This window comes from Tinamus guttatus, unplaced genomic scaffold (assembly GCF_059628265.1).
Source record: "Tinamus guttatus ecotype Peru unplaced genomic scaffold, ASM5962826v1 Tinamus_guttatus_pri_ptg001276l, whole genome shotgun sequence".
Taxonomy (NCBI): Eukaryota; Metazoa; Chordata; class Aves; order Tinamiformes; family Tinamidae; genus Tinamus; species Tinamus guttatus.
In genome coordinates this window covers 18149-38135 of record NW_028289810.1, presented here as the reverse complement: position 1 = coordinate 38135, position 19987 = coordinate 18149, and the positions used below count along the sequence as shown (strand labels likewise).

Below are 19987 nucleotides of genomic sequence, written 5' to 3'. Positions count from 1 at the left end.
GTGTGCAGGGGTTGGACTGGATGATCCCTAGAGGTCCCTTCCAACCCTGAGCATTCTGTGATTCTATGATTCTGTGATTCTATGATTCTATGATTCTGTGATGCTATGATTCTGTGATTCTGTGATGCTATGATTCTATGATTCTATGATTCTGTGATTCTGTGATTCTGTGATGCTATGATTCTGTGATTCTGTGATTCTATGATTCTATGATTCTGTGATTCTGTGATTCTATGATTCTATGATTCTGTGATTCTATGATTCTGTGATTCTGTGATTCTATGATTCTGTGATTCTGTGATTCTATGATTCTGTGATTCTATGATTCTGTGATTCTATGATTCTATGATTCTGTGATTCTGTGATGCTATGATTCTGTGATTCTGTGATTCTATGATTCTGTGATTCTGTGATTCTGTGATTCTGTGATTCTATGATTCTATGATTCTGTGATGCTATGATTCTGTGATTCTATGATTTTATGATTCTATGATTCTGTGATTCTGTGATTTTATGATTCTGTGATTCTGTGATTCTATGATTCTATGATTCTGTGATGCTATGATTCTGTGATTCTATGATTCTATGATTCTGTGGTTCTGTGATTCTGTGATTCTGTGATTCTGTGATTCTATGATTCTATGATTCTGTGATTCTGTGATTCTGTGATTCTATGATTCTGTGATTCTATGATTCTGTGATTCTGTGATTCTGTGATTCTGTGATTCTATGATTCTGTGATTCTGTGATTCTATGAAAAGGGAGCGGGATGAGGGGCTGCGCGGGGATGCGGCGGGGACCCCCTGCACCGCGCGGCGCCCACCGTGACGTGCTCGTAGTCCTGGCCCAGCTCGTGCGAGGCGGCCACCACCTCGCGCTCCGAGATCCACTGCTCCAGGTCGTCCAGGTCGCGCCGGAGCTGGCAGAGGCGCTGCTGCTCCTGCAGCGCCGCGCGCCGCTCCGCCGCCAGCTCCTGCAGGCTGCCGTAGAGCTGCGCCACCTGCGCCTGCCGCTGCGCCAGCCGCTCGCTGCGGGCACGGCCGCGCGTCAGCCGCGGGGACGGTGCGCGGGGACGCGCGGGGACGGGGGGGACGGCACGGTGACAGGGGGGATGGCGGAGAGGTGGCCGGGCAGCGTGGCACGGTGTGCGAGGAGATGGGATGGAGATGGCACAATGTGCAAGGACAGGGATGGGATGGAGATACCCGGTGCCCATGGCACAATGTGCAAGGACAGGAATGGGACGGAGATGGCACAACGTGGAAGGGCAGGGATGGCACGGAGATGCCTGGTCCCCATGGCACAATGTGTAAGGACAGGAATGGGATGGAGATGGCACAATGTGCAAGGAGAGGGATGGGATGGAGATGCCTGGTCCCCATGGCACAATGAACGTCCATGTGGATGGCATGGAGATGCCCAGTGCCCATGGCACAATGTGCAAGGACAGGAATGGGACGGAGATGCCACAATGTGCAAGGAGAGGGATGGGATGGAGATACCCGGTGCCCATGGCACAATGTGCAAGGACAGGGATGGGATGGAGATACCCGGTGCCCATTGTACATGTGTCCATGCAGATGGCATGGATATGGCACAGTGTGCAAGGACAGGGATGGCACGGAGATGCCTGGTCTCTGTGGCACAACATGTGTCCATGGGGATGGCACAGATATGGCACAATGTGCAAGGACAGGGATGGCACGGAGATGCCTGGTCCCCATAGCACAATGCATGTCCATGTGGATGGCACAGATATGCCTGGTCCCCTGGCACAATGTGCAAGGACAGGGATGGGACGGAGATGGCAACAATGTGCAAGGAGAGGGATGGGATGGAGATACCCGGTGCCCAGCTCACAATGTGTATCCACAGGGATGGCACAGGGATCCACAGGGATGTGTGTCGATGCGGATGGCACGGATATGGCACAATGTGCAAGGACAGGGATGGGATGGAGATGGCACAATGTGCAAGGAGAGGGATGGGATGGAGATGCCTGGTCCCCATGGCACAATGTGCAAGAACAGGGATGGGACGGAGATGGCACAATGTGGAAGGGCAGGGATGGCACGGATATGCCTGGTCCCCATGGCACAATGTGTAAGGACAGGAATGGGATGGAGATGGCACAATGTGCAAGGAGAGGGATGGGATGGAGATACCCGGCACCCAGGGCACAATGTGTATCCACAGGGATGGCACGGAGATGCCCGGTGCCCATGGCACAATGTGCAAGGACAGGGATGGGATGGAGATACCTGGTGCCCATGGCACAATGTGTATCCACAGGGATGGCACGGAGATGCCCAGTGCCCATGGCACAATGTGCAAGGACAGGGATGGGATGGAGATCCCCAGTTCCCATGGCATGTGTATCCATGTGGATGGCACAGATATGGCACAATGTGGAAGGGCAGGGATGGCATGGATATGCCTGGTCCCTGTGGCACAACGTGCAAGGGCAGGGATGGGATGGAGATACCCGGTGCCCATGGCACAATGTGTATCCACAGGGATAGCACAGAGATGCCCGGTGCCCATGGCACATGTGTCCATGTGGATGGCATGGATATGGCACAGTGTGCAAGGACAGGGATGGCACGGATATGCCTGGTCCCCATGGCACAATGTGCAAAGAGAGGGATGGGATGGAGATACCCGGCACCCAGGGCACAATGTGTATCCACAGGGATGGCACGGATATGCCTGGTCCCTGTGGCACAATGTGCAAGGACAGGGATGGGATGGAGATGCCTGGTCCCCATGGCACAATGTGTATCCATGGGGATGGCATGGAGCCGCCCGGTCCCCACGGCACAATGTGCAAGGACAGGGATGGGATGGAGATACCCGGTCCCCATGGCACAATGTGTATCCACAGGGATGGCACGGCGCCACCCGGTCCCCACGGCGCCACACGCACCCACGGGCCCCGTCCCCATCACGGGCACAGCCGCGGGCCCCGCCGGGCCAGCACTGACCTCTCGGGGTGGCCGCTGGCCACCAGCTCGCGGCTCTGCCCGTCCAGCTGCCGCACGGTGGCCGCGTAGTCCCGCAGCGCCTGCTCCAGCCCCAGGTGCCTGCTCAGCATGGCCTGCGCGCCCAGCTCGTCCTGCGGCGCCGGGGACGCGTTGAGCGCGCGCCGTCGCCACCGCCACCGCGGCCTCCGTCCCGGCCGCGGCCTCCGTCCCGGCCTCACCTTGGCCTTCTCCTGGGCCATCATGTGCAGCTCCTGCTCGCCCATCCAGGCCTCGGCCTCGGCGGCGTCGCGGTAGAACTGCTGGGCGGCCTGGGCCTCCTCGAGGCGCCGGTGGCGCCGCTCGGCCTGCAGCCGCAGCTCCCGCCAGGCCTCGCGCAGCTCCCGCGCCCGCTCGGCCGGCGCCGCGCGCGGCCGCCCCAGCAGCTCCTGCACCCGCGGCTCGTGGCCCTGCAGCTCCTTCTGCAGCGTCTGGGGACGGCGGGGACCGTCAGGGGACACGGGGACGCGGCGGTGGCCGTCAGGGGACGTGGGGACATGGGGACGCGGTGGTGGCCGTCACGGGGACGCGGGGACACGGCAGTGGCCGTCGTGGGGACGCGGGGACATGGCGGTGACCATCGCGGGGACGTGGGGACGCGGGGACGCGGCGGTGGCCGTCGCGGGGACGCGGGGACGCGGCGGTGGCCATTACGGGGACGTGGGGACGCGGGGACACGGCGGTGGCCGTTGCGGGGACACAGGGACGCAGCGGTGGCCGTCACGGGGACGCGGGGACACGGCGGTGGCCGTCGTGGGGATGCGGGGATGCGGCGGTGGCCGTCATGGGGACACGGGGACGCGGCGGTGGTCGTCACGGGGACGTGGGGACGTGGTGGTGGCCGTCACGGGGACACAGGGACACGGTGGTGGCCGTCGTGGGGACGCGGGGACGCGGCGGTGGCCGTCACGGGGATGCGGGGACGCGGCGGTGGCCGTCGTGGGGGCACAGGGACACGGTGGTGGCCGTCACGGGGACACAGGGACGCGGCGGTGGCCATCGTGGGGATGCGGGGACGCGGCAGTGGCCATTACGGGGACGTGGGGACGCGGGGACACGGCGGTGGCCGTCACGGGGACGCGGGGACGCGGCGGTGGCCGTCACAGGGACACAGGGACACGGTGGTGGCCTTCGTGGGGATGCGGGGACGCGGCAGTGGCCATTACGGGGACGTGGGGACGCGGCGGTGGCCGTCACGGGGACGCGGGGACGCGGGGACGCGGCGGTGGCCGTCACGGGGACACGGGGACATGGCGGTGGCCGTCACGGGGACTTGTGGACGCGGCGGTGGCCGTCACGGGGACGCGGGGACTTGGGAACGCGGTGGTGGCTGTCACGGGGACGTGGGGACGCGGGGACGCAGTGGTGGCCGTCACGGGGACACGGGGACACGGCGGTGGCCGTCACGGGGACTTGTGGACGCGGCGGTGGCCGTCGCGGGGATGCGGGGACGCGGCAGTGGCCGTCATGGGGACGCGGGGACGCGGCGGTGGCCGTCGTGGGGATGCGGGGACGCGGCGGTGGCCGTCATGGGGACACGGGGACGCGGCAGTGGCCGTCACGGGGACGTGGGGACCCCCCGGCGCCCACCTGGTTCTTCTTGATGAGCAGCTGCACCGAGGGCAGGTCCTTGCCGTGGTCCGTGGACTCGGCCAGGGCTCTGCGCTCCTGCACCCACAGCTGCGGCGGGACGGGAAGGACGCCCGCTCGTCCCCATTCCCGATTCCCACCCGGCTTTGGGCCCTGGGACCTCCCGGTCACACCAATTCCATCCCAGGTTTAGGGAGCTGGGACCTCCCGGTCACACCAATTCCCACCCGGCTTTGGGGACTGGGACCCTCCGGCCCCCCTGATCCCATCCCAGGTTTAGGGAGCTGGGACCTCCCGGTCACACCAATTCCCACCCGGCTTTGGGGTCTGGGACCTCACGGACACCCCAATCCCATCCTGGCTTTGGGGTCTGGAACGCTCCAGACACCCCGATTCCATCCTGGGTTTAGGGAGCTGGGATCTCCCGGCCACCCCGATTCCCTCCTGGCTTTGGGGACTGGGACCTTCCGGCCACCCTGATCCCATCCCGGCTTTGGGGTCTGGAACCTCCTGGCCCCCCCGATCCCGTCCCGGCTTTGGGGAGCTGGGTCCTTCTGGCCACCCCAATCCTGTCCCAGCTTTGGGGACTGGAACCTCCCGGACACTCCGATTCCCACCCGGGTTTGAGCCCTGGGACCCTCCGGCCACCCCAATTCCCTCCCAGCTTTGAGGCCTGGAACCTTCTGGAAACCCCGATCCCATTCCGGGTTTGGGGTCTGGAACCTCCTGCCCGCCCCGATCCCATCCCGGTTTTGGGATCTAGAACCTCCTGCCCCCCTCGATCCCATCCTGGCTTTGGAGCTTGGAAACTCCTGGCCCCTCCGATCCCATTCCGGGTTTGGGGTCTGGAACCTCCTGCCCGCCCCGATCCCATCCCGGTTTTGGGATCTAGAACCTCCTGCCCGCCCCCGATCCCATCCTGGCTTTGGGCTCTGGGACCTCCCGGCCCCCCCGATCCCATTCCGGGTTTGGGGTCTGGAACCTCCTGGCCCCCCCGATCCCGTCCCGGCTTTGGGGAGCTGGGTCCTTCTGGCCACCCCAATCCCATCCCGGCTTTGGGGCCTGGAACCTCCCGGACACTCCGATTCCCACCCGGGTTTGAGCCCTGGGACCCTCCGGCCACCCCAATTCCCTCCCAGCTTTGAGGCCTGGAACCTTCTGGACACCCCGATCCCATCCCGGCTTTGGGGTCTGGAACATCCCGGCCGCCCAGATCCCATTCCGGGTTTGGGGTCTGGAACCTCCTGCCCCCGCCGATCCCATCCCGGTTTTGGGATCTAGAACCTCCTGCCCCCCTCGATCCCATCCTGGCTTTGGAGCTTGGAAACTCCTGGCCCCTCCGATCCCATCCCGGGTTTGGGGTCTGGAACCTCCCGGCCCCCCCGATCCCATTCCAGGTTTGGGATCTGGAACCTCCCGGCCCCCCCGATCCCGTCCCGGCTTTGGGGTCTGGAACCTCCCGCCCCCCGCCCCGATCCCATTCCAGGTTTGGGCTCTGGGACCTCCCGGCCCCCCCGATCCCATTCCGGGTTTGGGCTCTGGAACCTCCCGCCCCCCCACCCGATCCCATTCCAGGTTTGGGCTCTGGAACCTCCCGCCCCCCCACCCGATCCCATTCCAGGTTTGGGATCTGGAACCTCCCGCCCCCCCGATCCCATCCCGGCTCCGGCCCCGTCCCCCCGCGCTCACGATCTCGTCCTCCAGGTCCCGGTTGAACTGATGCTCCTCCTTGGAGGCCAGGAGCTTCCGGCAGCGCTCGCGGAGCGGCTCCCGCAGCGCCCGGAATTTCTCCTCCAGGGCGCGGAACTGCCCCTGCACCTCGGCCGTGTGGGCGTCCTCGGGGCTCAGCGCCTCGGCCTCCGCCCGGATGCCCTCCAGCTCCTTCTCCCGCACGGCCAGCTGGTTTTCCAGGATCTGCCGGGGCGGGAACGGCGGGATGGAGCGCGGCCGCGCGGGGCCCGTTCCCGCGCATCCCAAACCCCAGCGGTTCCTGCTCCCCGCGCAACCCAACTCCAAGCGGTTCCTGCTCCCTGTGCATCCCAACTCCGAGCGGTTCCTGTTCCCACACATCCCAACTCCAAGCGGTTCCCGTTCCCGCACATCCCAACTCCGAGCAGTTCCTGCTCCTGTGCATCCCAACCCCGAGCAGTTCCCATTCCCCACGCATCCCAACTCCGAGGGGTTCCTGTTCCCACACATCCCAAATCCCAGCGGTTCCGGCTCCCCGCACATCCCAACCCTGAGCGGTTCCTGTTCCCATGCATCCCAACTCCGAGCAGTTCCTGTTCCCACACATCCCAAATCCCAGCGGTTCCCAATCCCCACACATCCCAACTCCAAGTAGTTCCCGCTCCCCGTGCATCCCAAATCCCAGTGGTTCCCATTCCCGCGCATCCCAAATCCCAGCAGTTCCCGCTCCCCGTGCATCCCAACTCCAAGCGGTTCCTGCTCCCTGCACATCCCAACTCCGAGCGGTCCCCTTCCCGCGCATCCCAACTCCGAGTGGTTCCCATTCCCCACGCATCCCAACTCCGAAGGGTTCCCGTTCCCACACATCCCAAATCCCAGCGGTTCCCAATCCCCGTGCATCCCAACCCCGAGCAGTTCCCATTCCCCGCGCATCCCAACTCCAAGCGGTTCCCATTCCCACGCATCCCAAATCCGAGCGGTTCCTGCTCCCTGCGCATCCCAACTCCAAGCGGTTCCTGTTCCCGCACATCCCAAATCCAAGTGGTTCCCAATCCCTGTGCATCCCAACCCTGAGCGGTTCCCGCTCCCTGCGCATCCCAACTTTAAGCGGTTCCCCTTCCCGCGCATCCCAACTCCGAGTGGTTCCCGTTCCCCGTGCATCCCAAATCCTAGCGGTTCCGTCTCCCTGCACATCCCAACTCCGAGCGGTTCCCATTCCCCACGCATCCCAACTCCAAGGGGTTCCTGTTCCTGCACATCCCAAATCCCAGCGGTTCCCAATCCCTGTGCATCCCAACCTCGAGCAGTTCCCATTCCCTGCACATCCCAAATCCCAGCGGTTCCCAATCCCCGCGCATCCCAACTCCGAGCAGTTCCCGTTCCCGCATATCCCAAATCCAATTGGTTCCCACTCCCAGCGCATCCCAACTCCACACACACACATGGGCACATCCCACCCAGTGTATCCCACGCAGTGTATCCCAGTGCTGCATCCCACTGCCGCATCCTGCTGCCGCATCCCACCGCATCCTGCCTGCCCCATCCCACCTGGTGCATCCCACCACCGCATCCCACTGCATCTTGCTGCATCCCGCTCCATCCCGCCGCATCCCACCACTGCATCCCACCACATCCCGGTCCATCCCACCGCATCCCGGTCCATCCCGCTCCATCCCGCCGCATCCCACCACTGCATCTCGCTCCATCCTGCTCCATCCCGCTGCATCCCACCATCGCATCCCGCCACATCCCACTCCATCCCGCTGCATCCTGCTGCATCCCGCTCCATCCCACCACATCCCACTGCATCCTGCTCCATCTTGCTGCATCCCACCACTGCATCCCACCGCATCCCGCTCCTTCCCACCGCATCCCGCTCCATCCCTCTGCATCCCTCCGCATCCCGCTCCATCCCTCCGCATCCCGCTCCATCCCGCTCCATCCCGCCGCATCCCACCACTGCATCCTACCACTGCATCCTGCTCCATCCCACCACTGCATCCCACCGCATCCCGCTCCATCCCACTGCATCCCGCTCCATCCCGCTGCATCCTGCTGCATCCCACCACTGCATCCCACTGCATCCCGCTCCATCCCGCCACATCCTGCCGCATCCCGCTCCATCCTGCTGCATCCCGCTGCATCCCACCGCATCCCACTGCATCCCGCTGCATCCCACTGCATCCTGCTCCATCCCACCACATCCCACCACCGCATCCCACTGCATCCCGCTCCATCCTGCCGCATCCCACCACCGCATCCCGCCGCATGCCACCACTGCATCCCAGCTTATTCCACCACTGCATCCCACCGCATCCCACTGCATCCCACTCCATCCCGCTCCATCCCGCTCCATCCCTCCGCATCCCACTCCATCCCGCTCCATCCCACTCCATCCTGCTCCATCCCTCCACATCCCGCTCTATCCCGCTCCATCCCACCGCATCCCACCGCATCCCACTCCATCCCGCTCCATCCCTCCGCATCCCTCCGCATCCCACCGCATCCCCCTCCATCCCGCTCCATCCCACTCCATCCTGCTCCATCCCTCCACATCCCGCTCTATCCCGCTCCATCCCACCACCGCATCCCACTGCATCCCGCTCCATCCCGCCGCATCCCGCTCCATCCCACCACTGCATCCCGCCGCATCCCGCCGCATCCCGCTGCATCCCGCCCCATCCCGCCGCCTCCCCCCGCACCTGCTGCCGCTGGAGCAGGATGTTGACCCCGGTGAGGTCCCGTCCCAGCTGGTCGCAGCGGAGCTGCCCCTGCGCGGCCGCCAGCCAGGCGCGCAGCGCGGCGCAGGAGCGGGCGCAGAGCGCGGCGCGGCGCGCGCCCCGCAGCCCCCGCGCCCGCGCGCCCGCGCGCGCCTCCAGCGCGGCCCAGCGCCCGCGCAGCGCCGCCAGCGCCGCCGCCACCGCCGCCTCCAGCGCCGGCCGCGCCGCCGCCAGCGCCCGGCCCTCCTGCAACGGGACACGGGGACACGGGACGGTGGCGGCGCCGGAATGGGACATGGGGACAGCGGGTGGATCAGGGACACGGGGACACGGGACGGTGGCGGCGCCGGAACGGGACACGGGGACACGGGGACATGGGACGGTGGCGGCGCCGGAACGGGACATGGGGACATGGGGACAGTGGGTGCACTGGGGACACGGGGACACGGGACGGTGGCGGCGCTGGAATGGGACATGGGGACAGCGGGTGGATCAGGGACACGGGGACACGGGATGGTGGCAGCGCCGGAACGGGACATGGGGACACGGGGACGGTGGCGGCACTGGAATGGCCGGATCGGGCCTTGGGGCAGCGGGTGGATCAGGGACATGGGGACACGGGATGGTGGCGGTGCCAGAATGGGACATGGGGACACGGGGACACGGGGACAGTGGCGGCGTCGGAACGGGCGCATCGGGGACATGGGGACGGAGAGTGTATCAGGGCATGGGGACACTGGGTGCATTGGGGACACGGGGATGGAGGGTGGATCAGGGACACAGGGACACGGGATGGTGGCGGCGCCGGAACGGGACATGGGGACAGTGGGTGCATTGGGGACACAGGACGGTGGCGGCGCCGGATCGGGACACGGGGACGGCAAGTGCATTGGGAACACGGGGACACGGGGACACAGGACGGTGGTGGCGCCAGAACGGGCGCATCGGGATATGGGGATGGTGGGATGGAGGTGGCATCAGAATGGGTGGATCGGGGACACGGGGACAGTGAGTGCATTGGGGACACAGGGACATGGGACAGTGGAGGCGCTGGAATGGGCGGATTGGGGACATGGGGACGGCGGGTGGATCAGGGACATGGGGACAGCAGGATGGAGGTGGCATCAGAACGGGTGGATCGGGGACACAGGGACACGGGACGGTGGCGGCGCTGGAATGGGCGGATCGGGACATGGGGACGGCGGGATGGTGGTGGCATCAGAACAGGTGGATCAGGGACATGGGGACAGCGGGTGGATCAGGGACACGGGGACACAGGGACGGTGGCGGCGCCGGAACGGGACATGGGGACATGGGGACGGCGGGTCGATCAGGGACATGGGGACAGTGGGTGCATTGGGGACACGGGACGGTGGCAGCGCTGGAATGGGCGGATCGGGACATGGGGATGGTGGGATGGAGGTGGCACCACGACGGGTGGATTGGGGACATGGGGACAGTGGGTGCATTGGGGACATGGGGACACGGGGACGGTGGCGGCGCCGGAACGGGCGGATCGGGACATGGGGACAGAGGGTGGATCAGGGACACGGGGACACGGGATGGTGGCAGCGCCGGAACGGGCGCATCGGGGACACGGGGGTGGTGGGATGGAGGTGGCACCACAACGGGCGGACTGGGGACACGGGGACGGTGGCGGCGTCAGAATGGGCGGATCAGGACATGGGGATGGAGGGTGGATCAGGAACAGAGGGGCATGGGGACACGGGGACGGTGGCGGCGCCGGAACGGGCAGATCGGGGACATGGGGATGGCGGGATGGAGGTGACATCGGAATGGGTGGATTGGGGACATGGGGATGGTGGGATGGAGGTGGCACCGCAACAGGTGGATTGGGGACACGGGGGCAGTGGGATGGTGGTGGCACCGGGACGGGCGGCCATACCCGCTCCGTGTGGCATGGGGACAGCACAGGGATGTCCCATCCCCATGACACAACAGGTGTCCATGGGGATGGCACGGCCATGCCGAGTCCCCATGGCACGGGGATGGCACAGAGATGTCCCATCCCCATGACACCACGTGTGTCCGTGGGGATGGCACGGCCATACCCGCTCCGCGTGGCACGGGGCCGCCCGTCCGCGCCCGCTCGCGCTGTCACCGTGTCCCCACCTTCTCCACCTTGTCCAGCCGGTCCTTGTTGGACGCCAGCTCGGCCATGAACGCCTGGTGCTTCTGCCACTTGGAGTGGAGGTTGCGGGCCTCGTCCCAGGGCACGTCCTGCGTCGCCGGCATCTTCTCGTTGATCCAGAGCGTGAGCTGCGGGCGCAGGGGACGGCGGTGACGCCGGTGACGCCGCGGCGGCCTCCGCGCGCCCGGCGCGCCGCTCACCTCCTGCCCGTCCTGCAGGAACCGCTGCAGCTCCCGGTTGTCCCGCAGGCGCCGCAGCAGCTCCTGCGCGGCCTCCTGGTTGCGCCGGTGCCTGCGGGGACGGCGCCGGGGGGTGACACCGGGCAGGGCCACCGCGGGCGACGCGGGTGACGCCGGGACCCACCTGCTCTCCACGGAGGCCACCGTGTCCTGCGCCTTGTCGCCGTGGGGGCCGCCCTCGGCCACCAGCTTGCGCCCGGCGGCCGCCAGCGCCTGCACGCGCTCGCCGTTGGCCTCCACGGAGGCCGCCAAGTCCTCGTGCTTCTTGAGGGCGGCCTCGGCGGCCTCCAGCGTGCCGGGCACCTCGGCGTGCGCCAGCGCGTGCTCCTGCGCCCGGGGGAGGACGGCGTCACGGAGGGTCCCCGCGGTGTCCCCACGCTGTCCCCTGCATGGGAGGCCACTCACCTGGGCGCCGAGGACGCCCTCGAGCTGCTGCGCGTCGCGCAGGAAGAGCTGGAAGGCCAAGGCCTGGGAGAGGCCGCGCTGCCGGGCCTCCCACGCGCGGCCCAGCTCGTCCCAGGCGGCGTCGATGGCGTCGAGGCGCTGGCGCAGGAGGCGGCGCGGCGCGTCCTCGCCGCCGCGCGCGGCCCCGCGGTAGCCGTCGCGCGCGCCGCGGTACTCGTCGCCGTAGCGCGCCATCTCCTCGCGGAGGCCCTCGTGCTGCCGCAGCAGCCGCTCGGCCTCGGCCGGCGAGGCCGGCGCCTCCTCGGAGGCCGCGGCGCCCTGCGCCCGCGCCAGCCAGCCCTGCAGCGCCGCCAGGTCCCGCAGGGCGCCCTGCAGCGCGGCGGCTTCGCGCAGCGCCTCCTCGCGCCGCCGCAGGCTCCCGCGCAGCTCGGCCCGCTCGGCCTCCACGGCCTCCAGGCGCGCGCGGGCCGAGGCCGCCTGCTCCGGCTGCGCGGCCTCCAGCCTGGCGGCCTCGGCGCGCAGCTCCCGCACTTTGCCCTCCACGGCCTCCAGGTCCCGCTCCATCCCGGACAGTTTCCGCTGCAGCGCCGCGACGCCGGCCAGGTCGGCGCCCGGGCCCTGCGTGGCCTCGATGGCCTTGGTCTTGTCCCGCATCCAGGCCGTGGTCTCGGTGCATTCCAGGAGGAAGTTCTGCACGTCCAGGGCCGCCGTCAGCGCCGCCTTCTTCTGCTCGGCCAGCGCGCGGAAGCGCTGCCAGCTGCGGGGAGAGCGGGTCAGCGCCGCCGCAGCCGCCCCCCGCATCCCGACATTCCCGTCTGCATCCCGATATCCCTGTCTGCATTGCGACATCCCCATCTGCATCCCGACATTCCCGTCTGGAGCAGCCCTCCGCATCCCGACATTCCCATCTGCATCCCGACATCCCTGTCTGCATCGCGATATCCCTGTCTGCATCCCGACATTCCCGTCTGCATCCCGATATCCCTGTCTGCATTCCGAGTATCCCTGTCTGCATCCCGACATCCCCGTCTAGAGCAGCCCTCCGCATCCCGATATCCCCGTCTGCATCCCGATATCCCCATCTGCATCCTGACATCCCTGTCTGCATCCCAAGTATCCCTGTCTGCATCCCGATATCCCTGTCTGCATCCCGACATCCCTGTCTGCATCCCTAGTATCCCTGTCTGCATCCCAATATCCCCGTCTGCATCCTGATATCCCCGTCCGGAGCAGCCCTCCGCATCCCGATATCCCTGTATGCATCCCGAGTATCCCAGCCTGGAGCTGCCCTCTGCATCCCGAATATCCCTGTCTGGGGCAGCCCTTTGTGTCTGGAGCATCCCAATCCCGGGAGCATCCTGGTGTCAGGAGCATCCCGGTGCTGGGAGCATTCCTATTCCCGGAGCATCCCGATGCCAGGAGCATCCCGGTGCCCGGATCATCCCCATGCCTGGAGCATCCCGGTGCCAGGAGCATCCCAATGCTGGGAGCATCCCGGTGCCCGGATCATCCCCATGCCTGGAGCATCCCGCTCCCGAGTGGAATCTCACCGGTCATTGAGCTGCTCCCACGTGGCCTGGATGCCGTCGCCGTCCGGCAGCTCCGCGGCCGCGCGCTCCACGGCGGCCACGCGCGCGGCCAGGCCGGACATCTCCGGCTCCAGCGTCTCGAACCTGCGGGATCGCGGACACGGGGTCGGCATTCCCGCTGCCAGCGCGCGTTCCTGGTGCCGGAGCGCATTCCCGGTGCCCGTGTGCATTCCTGGCGCCGCAGCGCATTCCCAGCACCCGTGCGCATTCCCGACACCGCTGCGCGTTCCTGGCGCCATGGCGGGTTCCCGGCGCTGCAGCGCATTCCCGGCACCCATGCGCATTCCCAACACCGCCGTGCATTCCAGCACTACCACGCGTTCCCGACACCGCTGCGCGTTCCCAGCGCCCGTGTGCGTTCCCGGCGCTGCAGCGCGTTCCCAGTGCCATGGTGTATTCCCGGTGCCCGTGCGCATTCCCAACACCGCTGTGTGTTCCTGGTGCTGCAGCGCATTCCCGGTGCCCGTGTGCATTCCTGAACCGCTGCGCGTTCCTGGTGTCATGGCATTCCCGGCGCTGCAGCCCATTCCCGGCGCCCGTGCGCATTCCCGATGCCCATGCGCATTCCCAGCACTGCAGCCCATTCCCAGCGCCCGTGCGCATTCCCGGCACCGCCGCGCATTCCTGGCGCCCGTGCGCATTCCCGGCGCCGCCGCGCATTCCCAGTGCCCATGCGCATTCCCGGTGCCCATGCGCATTCCCAGCACTGCAGTCCATTCCTGGCGCCGCCGCGCATTCCCGGCGCCGCCGCACATTCCCAGTGCCATGGCGCATTCCCGGCGCTGCAGCCCATTCCCGGCGCCCGTGCGCATTCCTGGTGCCCGTGCGCATTCCTGGCACCGCCGCGTGTTCCTGACATTGCAGCCCATTCCAGGTGCCCGTGCGCATTCCCGGCACCGCCGTGCATTCCCGGTGCCCATGCGCATTCCCGATGCCCATGCGCATTCCCAGCACTGCAGCCCATTCCCGGCGCCCGTGCGCATTCCCGGCACCGCCGCGCATTCCTGGTGCCCATGCGCATTCCCGATGCCATGGCGCATTCCCGATGCCCATGCGCATTCCCAGCACTGCAGCCCATTCCTGGCGCCCGTGCGCATTCCCGGCGCCGCCGCGCATTCCCGGTGCCCATGCGCATTCCCGGTGCTGCAGCCCATTCCCGGCGCCGCCGCGCATTCCCGGCGCCACGGTGCGTTCCTGGCGCTGCAGCCCATTCCCGGTGCCCGTGCGCATTCCCGGCGCCGCCGCGCATTCCTGGTGCCCATGCGCATTCCCGATGCCATGGCGCATTCCCGATGCCCATGCGCATTCCCAGCACTGCAGCCCATTCCTGGCGCCCGTGCGCATTCCCGGCACCGCCGCGCATTCCCGGTGCCCATGCGCATTCCCGGTGCCATGGCACATTCCCAGCACTGCAGCCCATTCCCGATGCCCATGCGCATTCCCAGCACTGCAGCCCATTCCTGGCGCCCGTGCGCATTCCCGGCGCCGCCGCGCATTCCCGGTGCCCATGCGCATTCCCGGTGCCATGGCGCATTCCGGGGGCTGCAGCCCATTCCTGGTGCCCCTGCGCATTCCTGGCGCCGCCGCGCATTCCCGGTGCCCATGCGCATTCCCGGTGCCATGGCACATTCCCAGCACTGCAGCCCATTCCCGGTGCCCGTGCGCATTCCCGGTGCCGCCGCACATTCCCGGTGCCGCCGTGCATTCCCGGCGCCCGTGCGCATTCCCAGCACTGCAGCCCATTCCCGGTGCCTGTGCGCATTCCCGGCGCTGCAGCCCATTCCCGGTGCCCGTGCGCATTCCCGGCGCCGCCGCGCATTCCTGGTGCCCATGCGCATTCCCGATGCCATGGCGCATTCCCGATGCCCATGCGCATTCCCAGCACTGCAGCCCATTCCCAGCGCCCGTGCGCATTCCCGGCACCGCCGCGCATTCCTGGTGCCCATGCGCATTCCCGGTGCCACCGCGCATTCCCGGTGCCCATGCGCATTCCCGGTGCCATGGCGCGTTCCCGGCGCTGCAGCCCATTCCCGGCGCCCATGCGCATTCCCAGCACCGCCGCACATTCCCGGTGCCGCCGTGCATTCCCGGTGCCCATGCGCATTCCCGGCACCGCCGCGCATTCCCGGTGCCCGTGCGCATTCCCGATGCCCATGCGCATTCCCAGCACTGCAGCCCATTCCCGGTGCCCATGCGCATTCCTGGCGCTGCAGCCCTTTCCCAGCCCCCAGGCACATTCCCGGTGCCACGGCGCATTCCCAGCACTGCAGCCCATTCCCGGTGCCCGTGCGCATTCCCGGCGCCACCGCGCATTCCCAGCACTGCAGCCCATTCCCGGCGCCCGTGCGCATTCCCGGCGCCGCTGCGCATTCCCGGCGCCCATGCACATTCCCGGTGCCACGGCGCATTCCCAGCACTGCAGCCCATTCCCGGCGCTGCAGTCCATTCCCGGCCCCCATGCACATTCCCGGTGCCATGGCGCATTCCCAGCACTGCAGCCCATTCCCAGCACTGCAGCCCATTCCCGGCGCCCGTGCGCATTCCCAACACCGCCGCGCGCCCCCGCCGCCGCTCACCGCTGCTGCACGACCTCCAGGTCGTCGAGGCGCTCGGGCAGCCGCAGCGCCTGCAGCCACTGCTCCTTCTCGCCCAGCCAGAGCGCGCAGGCGTCGGCCTCGCTGCGCGCCGTGTGCAGGCCGAGCGCGCGCCGCAGCCGCCCGCGCCGCCGCTCCGCCAGCTCCGCCAGCTCCCGGCAGCGCCGCTCCAGCGCCGGGAGCCGCTCGGAGACGCCGGCCGCGCCGGCGGCCGCCTGCTCCCGCAGCGCGCCCACGGCGCGCCGCCGCTCCCGCGCCTCGGCCTCCAGCTCGGCGTGCTTCCGCGCCAGGCTCCGCGTGGAGTACTCGTCGTGGCCCAGCTCCGCGGCGGCCGCCAGGCGCAGCGCGTCCTCCAGCCAGGCCTCGGCCTCGGCCGCCTCCGCCTGCAGCTGGTGGAGGCCGGCGGCCTCGCGGAGGCGCCGCTGCCGCTCGCCCGCCAGGGCCTCCAGGCGCTGCCAGCGGCTCTCGACGTCGCGGAGCCGCCCGGCCACGTCGGCGGCGCCCGGCAGCGCCCGGCCCCGCGCCAGCGCCTCCCGCAGCGGCGCCGCGCGCCCGCTCATCTCGCCGCGCAGCGCGCCGTGCTGGCTCAGCAGGCGCAGCGAGCTCGTCAGGTCTCGGCCCACGTCCTCGCACGCCAGCAGCCGCTCCTGCTCCCGCATCCAGGCCTCCTCCTCGCCCATGTCCCACAGGAACTTCCAGAGGCGCCGCGACTCCTCCAGCTTGGCGCGCCGGAGCGCCGCCAGCTCCGACAGCTCCCGGTAGCGGCGTTCCAGCGTCTCCACGCGCTCCCGCACGCACTGCGGGTCGCAGGGGTGGTAGCCTGCGGGACACGGAGCGGGAATGAGACGGAGCAGCCCGGATGGACAACCGGAGTCGGGAGCATCCCGGATGGACAGCCAGAGCGGGAGCTGGGAGCATCCCGGCCGGACAACCGGAGCCGGGAGCATCCCGGATGGACAACTGGAGCTGGGAGCATCCCGGATGGACAACCGGAGCTGGGAGCATCCCGGATGGACAGCCAGAGCAGGAGCTGGGAGCATCCCGGATGGACAACCGGAGCCGGGAGCATCCCAGATGGACAACTGGAGCCGGGAGCATCCCGGATGGACGGCCGGAGCTGGGAGCATCCCAGATGGACAGCCAGAGCGGGAGCTGGGAGCATCCCGGATGGACAACCGGAGCCGGGAGCATCCCAGATGGACAACCGGAGCTGGGAGCATCCCGGATGGACAGCCAGAGCGGGAGCTGGGAGCATCCCGGCTGGACAACCGGAGCCGGGAGCATTCCCGACGGACAGCCAACACCAGGGGTATTCCCACCGGACAACTGGAGGCAGGAGCATTCCCACCGGACACCCAGAGCTGGGAGCATCCCGGCTGGCCAGCCGGAGCCGGGAGCATTCCCGCCAGACAACCGGAGCCAGGAGCATTCCCACCGGGAGCATTCCCGCCGGACAGCGGCACCAGGAGCATTCCCACCAGACAGCCAACCCCGGGAGCATCCTGGATGGACACCCAGAGCCGGGAGCATTCCCACCGGACAACCAGAGCTGGGAGCATTCCCGCCGGGAGCATTCCCACAGACAGCGGAGCCGGGAGCATTCCCACCAGACGCCCAGAGCCGGGAGCATTCCCGCTGGACAGCCGGAGCTGGGAACATTCCCGCCGGGAGCATTCCCACCGGGAGCATTCCTGACGGACAGCTGGAGCTGGGAGCATTCCCACTGGGAGCATTCCTGCTGGCCAGCTGGAGCCGGGAGCATTCCCACTGGGAGCATTCCCGCTGGGAGCATTCCCACCGGGAGCATTCCCGTCGGACAGCTGGAGCCAGGAGCATTCCCACCAGGAGCATTCCCACCGGGAGCATTCCCGCTGGGAGCATTCCCGCCACGAGCATTCCCACCGGGAGCATTCCCCCTGGGAGCATTCCCGCCCGGAGCATTCCCGCCGGGAGCATTCCCGCCAGGAGCATTCCCGCCGGGAGCATTCCCGCCGGGAGCATTCCCCCTGGGAGCATTCCCACCAGGAGCATTCCCGCCAGGAGCATTCCCGCCAGGAGCATTCCCGCCGGGAGCATTCCCCCTGGGAGCATTCCCACCAGGAGCATTCCCGCCAGGAGCATTCCCGCCGGGAGCATTCCCACCGGGAGCGTTCCCGCTGGGAGCATTCCCGCCAGGAGCATTCCCGCCGGGAGCGTCCCCGCCGGCCGCGCTCACCGTCGGCGGCGTTCCCGGCGAAGCGCTGCGCGGCGGCGCTCACGGCCCGCACGCGCTCGGCCTGCGCCGCGATGTCGGCCTCCACCAGCGCGTGGATCTGCAGCAGGTCGTCCACGCCGTGCAGGTGCTTCCCGAAATCCTGCGACTGCAGCCGGCCCTGCGGCGGGAGCGGCCGGGAGAGTCCAGAGCCCGCGCGTTTGCATCCATGCGCTCGCATCCATGCGCTCGCATCCACGTTTGCATCCATGCGCTCGCATCCATGCACTTCCATCCACGCGCTCGCATCCATGCACTCGCATCCACGCTTGCATCCGTGCACTTGTATCCATGTGCTTGAATCCGTGTGCTCACATCCATGCTCACATCCAAGCACTCACATCCATGCACTTGCATCCACGCACTCACATCCACATTCGCATCCGTGCGTTTGCATCCACGTGCTCCCATCCACGCGCTCACGTCCATGCGCTCGCATCCATGCAATCCCATCCATCTGCTCCAATCCATCTGCTCCCATCCATGCACTCACATCCACGCGCTCCCATCCATGCGCTCCCATCCATGCACTCACATCCATGCTCCCATCCATGCGCTCCCATCCATGCGCTCCCATCCATGCGCTCCCATCCATGCTCCCATCCATGCGCTCCCATCCATGCGCTCCCATCCATGCTCCCATCCATGCACTCCTATCCATGCTCCCATCCATGCGCTCCCATCCATGCTCCCATCCATGCACTCACATCCATGCGCTCCCATCCATGCTCCTCCCATCCATGCGCTCCCATCCATGCGCTCCCGTCCATGCTCCCATCCATGCTCCCATCCACGCGCTCGCATCCATGCGCTCCCATCCATGCTCCCATCCATGTGCTCCCATCCATGCTCCCATCCATGCGCTCCCATCCATGCGCTCCCATCCATGCTCCCATCCATGCTCCCATCCATGCGCTCCCGTCCATGCTCCCATCCATGCTCCCATCCACGCGCTCGCATCCATGCGCTCCCATCCATGCTCCCATCCATGCGTTCACATCCATGCTTCCATCCACGCGCTCCCATCCATGCGCTCCCATCCACGCTCCCATCCACGCGCTCCCATCCACGCGCTCCCATCCATGTGCTCCCATCCATGCGCTCCCATCCATGTGCTCCCATCCATGCTCCCATCCACGCGCTCCCATCCATGCTCCCATCCATGCTCCCATCCATGCTCCCATCCACGCGCTCCCATCCACGCACTCCCATCCACGCGCTCCCATCCATGCACTCCCATCCATGCTCCCATCCATGCTCCTCCCATCCATGCGCTCCCATCCACGCTCCCATCCACGCGCTCCCATCCATGCGCTCCCATCCACGCACTCCCATCCATGCGCTCCCATCCATGCGCTCCCATCCATGCGCTCCCATCCACGTGCTCCCATCCATGCTCCCATCCATGCGCTCCCATCCATGTGCTCCCATCCATGCTCCCATCCACGCGCTCCCATCCACGCGCTCCCATCCACGCACTCCCATCCACGCGCTCCCATCCATGCACTCCCATCCATGCTCCCATCCATGCGCTCCCATCCACACACTCCCATCCATGCGCTCCCATCCATGCTCCCATCCATGCTCCCATCCATGCTCCCATCCATGCACTCCCATCCACGCTCCCATCCATGCGCTCCCATCCATGCTCCCATCCATGCACTCCCATCCATGCTCCCATCCATGTGCTCCCATCCATGCTCCCATCCACGCGCTCCCATCCATGCGCTCCCATCCA

General features: G+C 67.1%; 1 protein-coding gene across 1 annotated transcript in view; it reads right to left on the bottom strand.

Annotated features, from left to right (window-relative positions):
* The window catches only part of LOC148590533 (spectrin beta chain, non-erythrocytic 2-like), a 53310-nt gene that overhangs the window by 15834 nt on the left and 17489 nt on the right, over positions 1 to 19987 (bottom strand). Inside the window, exons 12-24 of the mRNA XM_088538949.1 lie at positions 18214 to 18370; positions 15981 to 16818; positions 13366 to 13488; positions 11816 to 12572; positions 11535 to 11737; positions 11372 to 11462; positions 11153 to 11299; positions 9002 to 9265; positions 6300 to 6524; positions 4611 to 4700; positions 3203 to 3451; positions 2985 to 3115; positions 824 to 1028 (exon numbers count right to left, since the gene is read on the bottom strand). Of these exons, the coding sequence (XP_088395075.1) occupies positions 824 to 1028; positions 2985 to 3115; positions 3203 to 3451; positions 4611 to 4700; positions 6300 to 6524; positions 9002 to 9265; positions 11153 to 11299; positions 11372 to 11462; positions 11535 to 11737; positions 11816 to 12572; positions 13366 to 13488; positions 15981 to 16818; positions 18214 to 18370 (3480 nt within the window). The remainder of the gene's footprint in view (positions 1 to 823; positions 1029 to 2984; positions 3116 to 3202; positions 3452 to 4610; positions 4701 to 6299; positions 6525 to 9001; positions 9266 to 11152; positions 11300 to 11371; positions 11463 to 11534; positions 11738 to 11815; positions 12573 to 13365; positions 13489 to 15980; positions 16819 to 18213; positions 18371 to 19987) is intronic.